Source organism: Cupressus sempervirens, chromosome 7 (assembly GCF_028749045.1).
Source record: "Cupressus sempervirens isolate cs-2001-9-10 chromosome 7, ASM2874904v1, whole genome shotgun sequence".
Taxonomy (NCBI): Eukaryota; Viridiplantae; Streptophyta; class Pinopsida; order Cupressales; family Cupressaceae; genus Cupressus; species Cupressus sempervirens.
In genome coordinates, this window is record NC_143124.1 from 398,401,816 (window position 1) to 398,417,370 (window position 15,555).

The 15,555-nt window shown below is 36.7% G+C and overlaps 1 protein-coding gene across 3 annotated transcripts in view; it reads right to left on the bottom strand.

The window, feature by feature from the left end:
- Window positions 1-5,024: 5,024 nt before the first annotated feature.
- Window positions 5,025-15,555, bottom strand: part of LOC149547195 (putative 1-deoxy-D-xylulose-5-phosphate synthase, chloroplastic) — a 51,762-nt gene continuing 41,231 nt past the window's right edge. For all 3 annotated transcript variants that reach the window (XM_089791543.1, XM_089791542.1, XM_089791544.1), the window contains 3 exons: window positions 6,089-6,370; window positions 5,664-5,948; window positions 5,025-5,564 (listed from right to left, as the gene is read on the bottom strand). In XM_089791543.1, the coding sequence (XP_089647669.1) occupies window positions 5,415-5,564; window positions 5,664-5,948; window positions 6,089-6,370 (717 nt within the window). In that variant the 3' untranslated portion in view covers window positions 5,025-5,414. The remainder of the gene's footprint in view (window positions 5,565-5,663; window positions 5,949-6,088; window positions 6,371-15,555) is intronic.

Here is a 15,555-nt window from a genome sequence, read left to right on the forward strand (position 1 = left end):
GATATTGTGTTAGAATTCATTCTACTGGTCCATGCAAAGAGATCCATCTAGTCTCAACATCCTTGAGAAGATTGTTTCCTGGTGTTATTCCCTCTGAAAATTCTTAAATTCTGCAAAACATTTAGGACTTTTGCAAAAGTAAGAGTATAGCTTGTGGACAATATCTTTAGCTTTTGACAATGTAGAAAATTCACTTACAATTCCATATGCTAAATCCATTCACTGTTCCATGCAATGTATGCCAAGCATGTAAGGTGCAATAGTAGTTTGTAATCTTACACAAAGACCATTCCTTTGGCCTCGCATTACTGTAACTCCTTCAACTCCAAGACACACTAACTTCTTGCCAATTGTCAAATCATCCATACCACCAACTTCATTCAAAGCTTTCTTGACTTCAAGATATAAGTTTTTTGTTGTTGAATTCCCCCTCATTTTTCAAACACGAATTAGATGAAGTTGGTGGACATGATTGTTTACTGTATACACATGCACACAGACCCAAGAAGTGTTATCTACTGCAATAACCTCATCTAAGGATAATGAAATGAATCTAGATTGTCTTACTTTCTCCTATAAATTTTTCTTTTCAACCTCAGAAAGACAGTTTTTTATTTCTCATCTAGCATTTGTTGACCAATGTGACATAGGATAGTGAGGGACTCTCAAAGAAGATAATAAATTACCATATTCTAAGAAGTCTCCCATAGGACGCCCTCCGAACATAATCGAAAAACAACACTCATTTGTATTGGTTTTTCCAAGTTTGCTTCATTTGTTGTCTGTTGAAAACCAATTTTGATTGAATTTTCACTACTACCAATTACTTCCATTCTCTTCTTATGCTCTTCATATTCTATGGCATACTTAACATGAAACCATTCTTCCTTTTATTTCCACCTCAGTAGTGATATTTCTTGTCTGTCTATGGTTTGTTTTTCATAAACCTTACCAATAATCTTTTCTATAGTGTTGAACTTTAGTTGCAACTTCTTCTCTCTTTTAGTTTTTCAAGAACAAATCTTGCATAAGCATCCTCTTGTTTGTTCATCATTGTTTTCAATTGGTTCAATGAACCAGTACTTTTCTACCCTATCGATCTTAAAATTTCTTATCATTTCCTCTTTCTTTTCCTCATTCCTACATTAGTATTATCTTCATTACTAGCATTTTCAACTGACCAGTTTTGTGTATCCTTAATAACATCTTCCAATTGTGCCACCATTTTTATCCTCATTTGATGCATTTTGATTTAACTCACTAACAACCTCATCTTATGGTGGTGGTAGTGGTGACCTATTGAGACTCGATTTTGCACTTGCAATTGGAGAAGTTGACGGAACATAAATGTTTCCAAGGAAAGCCTTTATGGTAGTATCTTCAAGTTTTGGGCATCTTGATGGCCTCCCAATCCCTTCACTACCCTGAGAATTCTTACCCTTGCAATCCCTTCACTAGCATGAGGAATCTTAGCCTTGTCTATCCTTCCAATCCCTTCAATGACCTGAGGAGGTTTACCCTTGTCAACTTCTAGGCTTGGCCTTTCATTTGCAATCTCATCACTTCCCTGAGGAGTATCAGTCTTGCCCATGTCTAAAATGGAAATCATGTCAGTTCTATCACCATAGTGAGAAGTCTCAGTTTCAAGTTCAACCTCCCCTAGTATCTCAATCCCTTCACTAGCTTAAGGATACCCATTGTCACCTTTGTCTGACATCTTGACCTCTAAGCCTCTCACAATTAAAGCAATTAAAGTTATAGCAATATAGCAAAGTAATTGCTTGCCTTGGTGACTTGGTCCTTTACACTAAATGGTGAATCCTTTGTTTACCAAGGCAAATTGCAAAACTATAATTTGTAAAGTTAGCCCTCCAAAATTTTGTAATAGCAAATTTTTGTTTAAGTTTTGAAGCTTTTCATTAACTAATTGCAATATCAATCTACAATTCCAATTTCCATTTTTGGGATATTCGCAAGATTTTCAAAATAATTTAGGGTGGTGAAAAATGTGTGACCTATTCCCTACACATTGTTTATATAACAATCTTTCTAAAATAGGTCTTGGTTTAATATAACAATCCGGGCGAATGTAACGGTTATCCACCAACAATGTAAATTTTTTGGGGCAAAATGGGTTGACTCATTCAATTCATAATGAATAATGGTTGGTGAAATAGGACCTAGTTAATAGTGCTAGTTTAAATATCGAGCGAATATAGAGTACGCTACAAGAACCATGTTGAACGGTGTATTGGCGAATAATGAGAAATATAACGGTCATTTGCATGAAACAAGAAAATCTCAATGGAGATTAGAATGACTGTTGACTAGCTACCATGTAAAAATTGAGCGATTAGAATGACGTTGGATCGGTTACTATTTGCCAATTTTTGAAACTAAATTTCCCAGAATTTGCCAAAAGGTGAATATTTGCCACTAAAAAACACTCTTCTTATGAGGCAACACACAAAGAAAAAAGAGTTGTCTAGTCCATCGGTCACTAGATTTGCAACAAATTTCCTCATGTTGCAATCTTTTCTTTAGGCAAAAAGTTGGTTTGAAAGGCATGTTTGTATGTGAAGACTAGACAAAGTTCATCATATGCAAAACCCAATGCAACAGCTAAGGTGGTTGATCAAGTTTTTTTATGAGAGTAGCTTTTGGAAACCCACTAAAGAGATTGTGGAGGTAATTTTCCTTTTTGTGCTCATTTCCATTTTATTTCACTATTTTTGTTAAACACTTGTTTATGTTCATTTTTCAAAGGAAAGCATAAAGCTTAATGTGTTGTTTTTCACAATGATTGTAGTTCATAGAGCCTCTTCTTGTTATCCTATGGATTGCTGATAAAGAGAAGCCTTTAATGTGTTACATTTATGAGGACATGGATAGGGAAAAAGAGGTCATTCAAGATTTGTATGCATGTCAGAATAAATATGGTCACATCTGGGGTGACATTGATAGGTCATGGCACAATCTACTTCATAGGCTTATACATGCAGTTGCCCACTTTCTTAATCCAACATACCACTTTAGCCCAGATTTTAAGCCTGATGAAGAGGTGTTGAGTGGCCTATATGATGTTATAAAGAGGATGTCAACCGATGAAACTGTTGTAACAATTATAGTGTGTGAGATAGAGATGTATAAGAAAGCACTAGGAGTGTCAGATGCAAGGAGCAAGAGGCCCCCTATTATTATAGGAGACCTATTTGCATGAGACTTATGCAAGAAAAACCGAATAGAACTGGTGTTCGGTAAAAATCTATGATTCTAATTTCTAATTTTATTACCAGTTACCACTTTAGAATCCAGAATCTAGATTGATAAAGTCAAAGTTATAGAACTAATTTAATTTTTTCTTGTTTCAGACGTATGGTGGGAGATGTTTGACTCTAAGGTGCAAATATATAAGATTGCAATTTGTATCTTGAGCCATCCATCTAGTGTTTTAAGATGAAAACACAATTGGAGTATTTTCAAGACACTCGAAGAGGCACAACAAGTTGGCAAAAAAAATGTTGAATGGTCTTGTATTGTTCACTACAACCTTCACTTCTGCCACAAACAGATTTTGGACATTGATACATCTCCTATTGTATTAGAGAAGGTTGATATACAAATAGGGTGAAACATGAAGGTTGATGATCTTGTCTTTAGTGATGAAGACTTGGAGTGGGTTGATCAAGTGGATCGAGAGGGAGGTAGTGGTGATGGTAGTGGAGGAGGCTAAAGCATGAGAGGACCCAACGCAAGACCCTGAGGCTGAGAGTGATAGATCTGACTCTAATGATGAGGATTATGAGTGTGCAAAGGATGATCATGATTAGCATACGGTTCAACCTCAATCACAGGTAGAGATGATGGCTCTAGAGTCTTCCATGACCTATATTAGCGGAAGACATAGACTACTATGAGCCTTTCTTCTGATATAAGCTTTTAACTTTTGATTCCATGGATTGCATATTCCATTGATATTGTAGAGATTTGATAGTTACACTATATTTCATATTTCTATTATGTTATTCAGTTTAGCTTTTAAGTAATTTTTTTCAAAAATTTGCATTTACACTTATGTGATCTATGCAAAGTTGTGTGTGTACAAAGTAACTTCTATTTATCTCAATTATCGTGTGTATTTGATGTTAATTGGCTAAATGTTGCATGAAAAAAAATAAAAATCCTTAGCCCAATTTGGATTGATCAAGAAGGCTAGTTCAGATATATGGGGCACTCATTTAAGAACATGTTAGCTTGTTCCTTTTAAAGATGATTTTTCTTACAACATGTCAATCCTTTGATTTTTTTTATTGACAGTCAACTATATAATTTTAGTCAATCTCCACCATCCCCTATTTCATGAGTATCGGTTCATAAGATGATCTATAAACTCTTATTGTATTATAAACCAACCACAATTAAAATAGCTTTCCTACTTGCTTTGCAAATGACAGTTCAATTCACTTTATATTGTATCAGATTATGTGATATTTTATCAAATATTGAACCACCAATATTTCATGAGTAATGGTTCACAAAAACATGTGTTTTTTCACCTTTAGATTAGCTTATAATATTTATCTAGGTATATTTTGTTTACAGTTAAAAGTGGTTGCATGGATGCACATGCATGTTGGTATACATTTTATGGGTACGTGTCTATGAACTTTTTATTTTCTGAATTTTGAATGTCTTTTCTTACGCCTTTACCTAAATGTGGCACTATAGCAACTTCGGTTGTATACAGACAAATCAGCTTCAGCCCAAAATATAGAAACATATATCAGTGCATATGGATACAATATCTGGGAGTACTGTATCCATGTCTGGTACCTGCTCCACAGATGCATATATCCGGACAAAGTAGAGGAAGCATCTGGCTACACAGCTCCAGAATGTAATTATAATTTGGTTTAACTAAACGTTTGGATATCAGTTTCCTATTTCAACTTAGATTCTTACCCGATACAGTTTTGAGAGTTAAATTTGTATTATGAAATCTAATTTTTTATACTCATCCCACAGATCATGAAAGGACACTTTTACATTGATTAAAATTCTGCACATTGATTACATAGATAATCCTCTGCAGCTGTTGTAAGATAGAAAATGAAAGATGGATGATTTTGCATCTGAAAATAGATGCCTGATAAACCATTATCAGCAACTGGCAGCAACAGATGAAGGTACATTACCATCTAGTCGTTCAGAACTCATTCAAGCATGAGCTAAAAGAATGGACACGTGACATGGGTCACGTCTCAAAAGCACAAACAGGCAACACTTACGGCAACCTCAAAATTGGTGATGATTCAAAACTCCATATGCTCAAGGAATATTGATAAAGATTACAAATCACTTTTTCATCAATTGTTGCATCATGGCGCATACTCCTAGCACATAATCTCATACTCCTAGCACATAATCTCAAGTGCATCCCTTGTTCGACCAAGAAGAGTCAACGCTGTTGCAGCAATGTGAGTCCCTGTCAAACCAGCATGTGATAATTGTTCTCTTGTAGACCCATGCTCAATATAATGGTCAGGTAAGACCATAGGCCTCCACTGTGACATTGCATTTGCATCAGAAGTGAATCAGCATAAAAATACAGGATAAAGTCTACCATGTGCTTTATGAGGTAAAATATATACTAATAAATGTACCTTCAGTTTTCCATCAAGAAGGCCATCAAGTGCCATAAACTGGACAACATGAGATCCAAACCCTCCAACAGATCCCTCTTCCACTGTAATTAAAACATGGTGTTCTCTTGCGAGCTGTCTAATCAATTTAAGATCAAGTGGTTTGCAAAATCTTGCATCTGCAACTGTGACATGTATCCCAAGCTTAGCTAATAAGTTCCAAGCCCGCAAACAACTTTGCACCGCTGCTCCATATCCTAGAAGAGCCACCTCAGCACCATCAACCAGGATTCTACCATTTCCAATCTGTGAAATGCATTCATTATGTCTCATGTTTCAAATCTTTTTTATGATTTCCAATCTGTGAAATGCATTCATTATGTGACATGTTTCAAATCAATAATTGTGAGCATAAAAACAGAAAGTGAAATGGCATAACAATATACCTCCAGAGGTCGTCCCTTATATCCAGATGGAAGTGACACTCCAGCACCATAACTTCTAGGATAACGAATGCAACTGGGTCGGTCATTAACAGCTACAGCAGTAGCCACCATGTTAAACAACTCTCTTTCATCAGAAGGTGCCATAACAATCATATTGGGCAGACATGCCATGTAGGCTACATCAAATGCTCCAGCATGTGTAGGCCCATCTGCTCCAGCAAGTCCTGCACCGTCCATTGCAAATCTGACAGGTAACTTTTGAAGGTCGACATCATGAATCACCTGCCAGTAAAAGTAGAATATTTTTTTCATCTCTGTTGATAAATTGCTGAATCACTAATTATCAAATGAATCTACTTTCAAAACAAGGAAATCCATTAATTTAAAGACTTGTAAGATCACAAGCAGTGTCTACTGTCACCCAAGTATGATATCTGCTTTCAAAGTTCAAATGGATGAGATTTCACAGTTTACGAGAAGAAAAGGAGAAGGATTTGGGAAGAGTTAATATCAAGATAGCTCCTTGTCAAGCATCTATAGCTTTCTTCAACTATTATTGGCATACTACTGTAAATACTAATAGAATTTTGTGGATATCTATATTGTATGAATTCTTAAGATAGATAGTCATTTATATAATAAACAGATAATAAAAATAGGCAGGATAGAAAATGTGCCGCACTGATCAGAGCTATGAAGTATTCAGAGTTTCAAGACTGACTGTAGGAAGAGATAAACTGAAGACATCAAATAATAAGGTTACATGGAGAAGAATTTTACTCACTATATTCAAGTTTAATTGAAAGATAATAAAGATTTAAAAATTGAATAATACAGTCATCAAAATACAACATAGCAAAAAGGAACCTTCCCACACAAGACATAATAACAATCTAAACTGAATAATTAAGATATGTACAATTGAAGTTGGAGGAATATATAATCAAACAGATTTTTTCTTTTGTTTAAACTCACAAGCAAGTTTAGTTCATGCAGACATAAAAGGATGTGCTTATAATAAAAAGCTACGTTGATAACTTGAATTAATAAGAAAGCTAGTTATTTACATAATCTCATAGAGAAGCAAGTCTACTGATTTCATAGAAAAATCAAACACAAGTTTAATGGGATATCATTAGACTCTCAAATGTACCTAATGTTTGATAGATCTCTGACGTTGCACATTCTCATGAAATCCTTGCACACAACATATAAAATCAAGACTTCACATGTATTTCCATGGTACGTGCACATACAAGACCTACATTGATAACCACAACCAGCAGGTTGAGGCTGCAAGAAGACACACTACTAAACTAAAATGAAACATCGGTTAACAATAACCAGCATGGATCACTAATTTAGAGCTTCAACTAACTCCATCTTTTCCACATAGGACAAACAATTAGAGTGATTTAATCATTTCTTCAATAACGTGCATACAGAATAATGAATTCTTAATAGTGTTTGATCCATCTCAGAAATCAATATTTAAATAGTCCTAAGACTCTACTGAAACAAGAATACAGAAAAGGAAAGAATAACTTGACCTAGACTTTATAATAGGTAAGTTGACATTTTATGTGTTGTGCATCTACACTTGATGTTTGCTTGTTTACTGGACAAGAACTTATATCCCCGGCAATAGCACCAGGATTTGGTGATTTCAATGCTGAGCCAATGTGCCAATGTCCTCGCCGTATGGACGACATATCTATCTAGTTTGTATTATTACCCCTCCAGTAATTGGTAAATCCAAATTATAATGCACTGTGTGATTAGATCTGTGAGCGTGTCTGTGCATTTAGAGTTTTGCAGTTGTTGCAGAGATTAAATTAAATTCTGATTTAATTTGTTTGAGGGTTTTTATTGAATTGATTTTATTTAATTTATTTGTCAACTAATTTGTCGTAGTGAATTCCAATTTAATTAGAATCCCCTGATTAAATTTGCGAAAGGGGCCAACTAGTCTATTAAGTGATTTAATATTCTAATTTATAAGTCACTTTAATAAAAAGTGTTTATATTGGGCAAAAGTGAGTTTTATTACTCACTTTTCACTTTGTACTTTATTGTTTGGAGGTTTTTGCTACAAAACACTCTTGTGAGGATTCATTGTTTTACTTGTTGTCGGAGTTTGGACCATTCGATCTTCACGAGATCGGTCTCGTTGGATTCGTGTGGGGATTGTTCCACTTTTCCAAAGTTTTCAACCAATTTGGCAGGGCTTTATTTAGTTCTTCCCATTCCTGGTTTTTACCAAACATGAGAGGTAGGGCTTTCTAGTTTAATTGTTTTTATTTTGTTTTAGCTTTTTCTTTTGTTTGCTAAATGTTAGGGAGTGGACAATTAGTGTTCCCCTCTGTTTTTATGCGATTCCATCACCTGATTGGACGGGGATGAGCATTTTATTATTGTATGTTTTTGAAAATGAGAGTTTTGGCACTATTCGCTGTTGGATTTTGATTGTGTGTTTTGGCACTGTTAGCTGCTGGATTTTGATTGTGTGCCCAAAAGTTCAATTTTATTTGATTTTCATGAGTTTGGTCATGTTTGTGAAGTGGGTTTTCAATTTCATTGAATTCTGAGGTGGTTGAATTTCAAGTGTTTTTGGCATTGCCTGGTTTTATGTGCCCTCAAATTTTTGTTTGTTTAGGACATTCTGGGGTATTATATTTCCTAATCCAAAGTTGTGTTTTCAAACTGGTTTTGGTGGATTTGTGATTCTTACCAAAATTGTCATATTGCAAATTTGAACTTGGTTTGTGAATTTTATTGGATCCTTGGTCATTTGACCACATTTTGGAAATGGATTTTCAATTTTATTGAGATATGAGAAGTTTCAATTTCCCTTGCCTCGTGTTGCATGCCACCCATATTTTGTTGGAATATTGGCAGAATTTATTTAGATTGTAGAAATGGATTGTATTCCATGTTCCTTTCATGTCATGGTTTTACTTTATGGACATTGGGATTCTTCATGTCAATTCCATACTCCTGGATTTAGACCAATTGAGTGAGTTATTTGTGCTTGTTTCATTTTACATTTATTGTATCCAACTCTTGCAATGGTTTTATTGATAATATTCATGAAGTTGGTTGTGCCCACACACGAGCACATGCATGTGCATATTACAGGATCTTGCTTGACTCAAACTCCCAAATTTAGGACGGTTGAGGTATTACTCATTTGAGTGTTGGGTTGTGAATTTGCATTGCCTACGGACACTTATCATGATGAGCATAAGTATGTAGGGTAGATGTGTGGAGTGGCTTTTGTCTTGTACCTTGGCCCGTAAATGACCGACAAGGTAACATGAAGAGGTTCTAACAAGTGATAACCAAAATTAAAATACGATATAATAAAAATTAATAAGAATGATCTAACCATCTGGGCGATAGCTGAACATCTCGAGGGAACCAGTGGGAGGGTGATGTGTCCGAGCAGTAGCCTATCTTCTACAGTAATTGGTGCAAGGAAGAGTGTGAGGCCTCCTGTTGGAGTTGAGCCATGCCAAGTATGTGGTCTCCCTGAGGGATTTAATCCATGCCATATATAGCTTGAGCTTGTCGATGCCCAGTGGATTACACTCCACTAGAGTCCCTACATAATTATCCTATAGAGTGTTTGATCAGTGACCTAATGCACTGCATTGTCTTCATGATCATTGAGTTGTTGTCATGCATTGATTGGTGTGTGTGTGTTAGCCTTGTATGCTATGTCTTATGTGACTTTGGTTGGGTTGCTATCTCCATCAACACAGCGGGTGTAGGCCTAAGGGTGCCACATGATTGGGAGGCATAGTTACCTATACCACTGTTGAGGACCAATGAACAGAGATGGTCTTCTTCCAATTTCGAGGCCGGAGCTGTTTGTTCACATGGTGCTTTGTTGTACCCAGAGTATGTCACTTGTTAATTTATGCTTTTCCTTTCTACATTTAGTTGGTGCCTAGTTTTATCATGTTATGCGATGATGCATATTATTGTTTACTTGAGGTTGTATCTCATTGCTATGGATTAGAGATTTATCTTATGGATTAGAATGTTATGTGTAATCTTGCTTTGCATTGATGTTGTTTTACCATAAGTGACGTATTAGAGTTGTATTTGGTAGATTAGCATGATGATGTATTGTTACATTGCTTGGATGTATATTGATGGTATCAAAAGTCCATTCCTCGATATTTGTATCCAGCACTCCCCAGTGTGGAGATTGATTAAAATTAGTTTCAATTTTATGTTTTGGATGTTGCCTTTAAAATCTTGTATATGGGAAGGGATACTCTTGTATGCAAAGGTATTGTCTCGTATGACTATGGCACTAACTCATATGGTTTGTTGAGAATCCTCATATAGTAGTTAATTCTGGCTCATATGAAGGTTAATCATAAATTGTTGTTCACGAACAATGAGTGTTTTTGCATGTGTTTTGGGGTGTAAATTGGATATATGGATACCCTTTTGGATTTCGCACCTTCCCAAGCCATAACAGATTGGATATCAATCACTATTGGGTACAGTTAGAAGATATCTTATATCGTTATATGTTTTAACAGAAATTGAACATGTGTTTTAGCCATTTAGTTTTTTGTATTTTCGGTTTTAAAATAAACATCCTATCAAATGTTAGTATGATTAAAGAAATCAACATTGTATTGTTAATTACATAGCTGGAAAGTACGCGTTAGTAAGTTCTAAACGCTTGTGGATCTTTGGTTGGTTGGTTAGTTCAATCTTCCATTGCGATCTTTGGATTGTAGTAGTATATATTTGTGCAAGTTTTAATGTAATTCTTAACAACAAAAAATAACTTAGTCTATGTTTATCCTTGTTTCCAAGGATCTTTGGGCATGGCATTACATATGGTAACAAATATTCAAGCTTTCTAATTTGTTTCTTTCCATTAAAATAGTTGTGCTTACAACTTGGAATGGATTAATTGATTTTTGAGCAAGTCAAATTTTGTTCATATTGGTTCATTCATTGCCCAGTGTGAAATGTTAATTTGGATGTAAAATTACAGTCTAATTTATTGAAGTTCATGTCATAAACTATTCCTCGCTCACTTCTGTTGATGTCAGTTTTTATACCACACAACATATTAGCAATTAAACACTTGATATGGAATATCAAGTCCTCAATTCCTATCTTCAAAAGTTAGTACTCATGAAGACATGAGTATAACTCAAATGTTCCTTACACCTGTGGACATTGACTCAGTATATTGATGTGATTTGCTAGTAATCACTTAGGCAGCCTTACGCTGTTTGTTTGAGGATGACTTGGGCTTTGGTGGAATGATGGACATGGTGATTCGATGTGAATGCTAGATGGTGTTGATGGAGAAGGTGATGGTGATGGAGGGTGAATGGTTCTTATGACTTGTGTCTTTCTAATCCTCTTCTTCAAAATTCTAACTCCTAAACTACTTGCTATTCTACTCCTACTCCTATCAATGGAAAGATTAGCAAATGGACGAGGATCGAAACTAATGAAAGTTAACCAGCGGCTCCACCTCCATAGATGCAATGATTCAAAGGAAAGTAAACTAGTTTACCACACAAGGCTTCCCAACAAGCCACTAGGATGCTAGTGGCCTAGTATTGATCCTTATCAAACATCTACTAATGCTACCATGCAACTATCCATCTACTTTACTCTTACTTAATAACTTGAAATGCAATCCACTTCAACAACTTGAAAAGAAATTTTACTCTAACTATTTGGAAGTAGAAACCATGCAATAATACCAAAGGCTCTTAATCACCATGCAAGTTACAACAATGAGAAAGAAATGGCGAATTTTGGCATTATCTTTGCAACAATTTTCTCCGACCATTACAAACGAGAGCAAATGGCCTTATATAGAGGCCAAAATGTACAACCGATGATCCAGATTGAATCCTAGAAACCCTAATTAGGGTTGCCACCCCATTGGCCAATGAGAAGATGCCACCTCGCCAATGGACCAATGAAAAAAGTGGAAAATTAGCAACCAATGAGAAGGCACCAAAATGGTGGCCTATCAAAATTAGACACTTGTCCTACCCTAGAAGAAAGATAAATTGCCACTTGAGCTTACATCAAATGATCTTCTAATATAAATCTCCCTTTTTCTTCCATTCTTTTAGCTAAGGCAATGAACCTAGCTAGCCTTTCATTGACTTCCTCCATGGGAGGGCAAGGTGTATGTTTTATCTTGAGCTCAGCCAATTTCATCATGCTGCTTGCCTGTAGTGTCTTCTCATGGTCCTTCTCATACTCTTTTGCAAATCTGACAAAGGCATTGAGGGAGGAAATGGTGCCCAAATGTTTCTTCTTGATAGCAACCTTTCCTAACTTATCCAATCTTGATCCAAGTCTTATCTCATCAATGTCCTCTTCTCTGATGTCTTCAAAATCAAGTGCCACCTCAACATCGCTCATCATGGTTGAAATGGAAGTGTCGACGCTTGGGCTGTGTTGTACAACTGCATTCTATATCTCCTCGAGTGTTCTCAATCTGGTAGTCAAGGCAACAAATCAAGACTCAACCGTACTCAATCCTTTTTCATCAACCAACCTGGCCCTTTCCAAATATGCCTCCAATAGCCCAATGAACGCTTGTAGCCTGGGAATAGCTAAATCCTTGACTGAAAGGAAATCCTTCCATTCCTCTTCAAGTATTCTGAATTTGTTTCTAACAGTCACTAACGACCAGAATGTAGAGACAAAGGAAGGCAAGAAATTTCACCCATGTTGGATTGTATCATGGATCCAACCCCTAACTTCATGTAGCTAAGCCGATATCTCTTCTAGGTTGCTCCCACTGTCTTGAGGAAGGGCTGCCTGGTGCAACTGTTGGATAGGCTGGCAATCTCTCCAATATTTGTTCTTAGCCTCCAACTTTATGATCCTTTTTTTTGCCTTCCTCAACCTTTCTCTGATTGAAGCTATACCCTCCTAGATCTCTTCAGATTACATGTCATCTCTGTATCTTCCCAAATTATGCTCCACTATCTCATATTCTTGGGCCGCAATCTCATCCAATGCCTTGTTGACCGTTGGTATAGCAATATGGACCTTTCAGTGCCCATCATTGTTGCTCTTGATTACATTTGCCACTGTTTTTTGCCATTTGTCTTTGGTTCTCGCTATCACCCTTTTCTATTAGTCCTTGGATGTCTTCAATTGTTCGGGCAGTTACTACCTTGCCTCTTGGCATAAGCATTTGCCTTAACCATAATGGTGCGGTGCATCTCCCCAAATTTGGATTCGGTTCAACTAATAGAGCATCACCAATGGCCTCGGGTGCCTGACTTATTGCCTCAATATCAATTGGCCCATCTCCTTCTTCACTAGTAACTGCCATGTCAAATCCACGTTGATTTTCTGAGAGAGAAGAGTGCTCAGTGCTATTACTATAACCACTTGACTCTGAATCAGAGCTCACTTCTTTCGCGGTCCTTTGTTCACTTGTGTTATTTTCTTGGCCTCTAGCCTCAATTATACTTTCCCTTGACGGCGCTGCGTGCTGTCTCTTTGCTGGAGGTTCTAAATGTTCTTTTCTTTTTTCAACCTCCAAAGCTCTCTTCTTGCTTCTAACTATTTCCTGTTGCCGGCTACTTCCTTTGCCCTTATGTCTGACTGATTCTATTGGACCCTCTTTTGGCTTCATTTTCTCATAAGGGGGATCCTTTGACTTTGTAGTTTCCTTAATCTTTCATTATACCACAACTCGGTATGCAAATCAACTACTCTTCTAACTGCCTCCAAAGAAGAATCCTGATGATCATCCCAATCTACTGGATTCAACTCTGTTCCTTCTACTGTATCATAATCTTCTCTCAACACATTTTCATCATCTTCCAGTTGATCGAGAATATCAAGGCCTCTCCATTTGATATCTCTCATCATGTTCACCGACAATCTTGAGAAAGCTAGCTTTCTCACATGAAAGTCATCCTTGCGATTGGCCCAAAAGTCCTCTATAGTGAAAACATGTTTAAACGCATTTCCATGAGATACCTTGATAAGACCATTAGGATTGAATCCTTACCTTGCTCTGTACCATCCTAGATGATACCATTCCAATTCGTTCTCTGCAGCTGCAAAGGTGACACGATTAGGGCAACTATCATTGCCAATTCCGAATGAGAAGGTAATCCCTGATTTACCTTCATTTCTCTTTGTTCTATCATAATGCTCAAGTTGCCTAGCCAATTACATCAAAACTACCTTGTCGAGTGGGTATCTTGGAAGCCTCTTGGGACAAACTGTGCTTCTTGCTACTCTAACGTAAGCGAATTGCGGAAATTGGATGAACCAACTTCCATACTTCTTTATCTTTGCTTCTGCTTCCGATGAAAGTCTCTTAGCAGGTGTCCCTTGTAATACCCTTATTGTCTTCATGGAAAAAGCATCACAAAACATTTTGTAATCCTTATTATTGTGCAAATGAAGTTGTGGATAGCATTCATGTACCAAATATTGCCCTAGCCCATTGCCAACTTCTCCTAAGGCCTTAAGTCTCAGACTTTTATACAATCTAGCAATCAGGTAAAACAGATAGGATCCCATGTAGAATTGCTTTTGGTTTTGTATGGTTCTAAGTTGCAACTCTAGATTCTCGCTTATGATCCTAGCCCAATCAAATCTTTTTTTTCCTTTTTCAATTTCATCAATAAAGAAGTACATCCAATTTTTGAATTGCATACCTTGAGCTAGGCCCATGATCCAGCTGAGAAGCACAATGAGATCGCCATATTCTAATTTGCAATCTACCACTGTAAGCCTTGATGATCTGGTTACTCCTTTCTTTCCCTCGTGTAGCCAATCCTGTTTTAGATGTGTGAAATAAGCTTCTTGGTTATCCTGAAATGATTTGGTTGTCTGATCCATCATCACCATTGTCATGCTATTGTATTGGGGAATGTTAAATGCTTCTTCAATCGCTTGTCCGCCAATGTTGGCCAACACCCTCTTCCCATCATCAAGAATGATGGATTTATTGATCAAATCAAACCTGGATGCACATTCCATAACCAATTCTAGACAAGGCAATGTAGGAGGAAAAGCTACTGCGTGTACAATTTTGCTCCTGTATATTTTCTTTGCCAAGGGTGGTTGTCCTTCCTTTAGTCTATCTTTTATCTGTATCATGTTTACTGTACCGACATTGGTATCGGTTATTCGCTTCATTTTCGAGAAGAAAGTTGTTTTGGACATCATATCCTCTATCTTTTTTAGTATTTGTTCCCTTAGGGTTCTTGCTTGCCATAACATCTACCATACTAAACACTTATTCCTGCCCCTTCGTTCTAAGTGATATGGACTACCCTTATCGATTTCCAATCTTCTTATCAACGGATTCTATACTTATTTCCGCCTCGCCAAGTCCTATCATTACACTTATCAATCTTCAATCTTCAACCTAGGGTGGGACTAACACTTATTTTTGCCTCACCGTTACCTTAGCATGAACT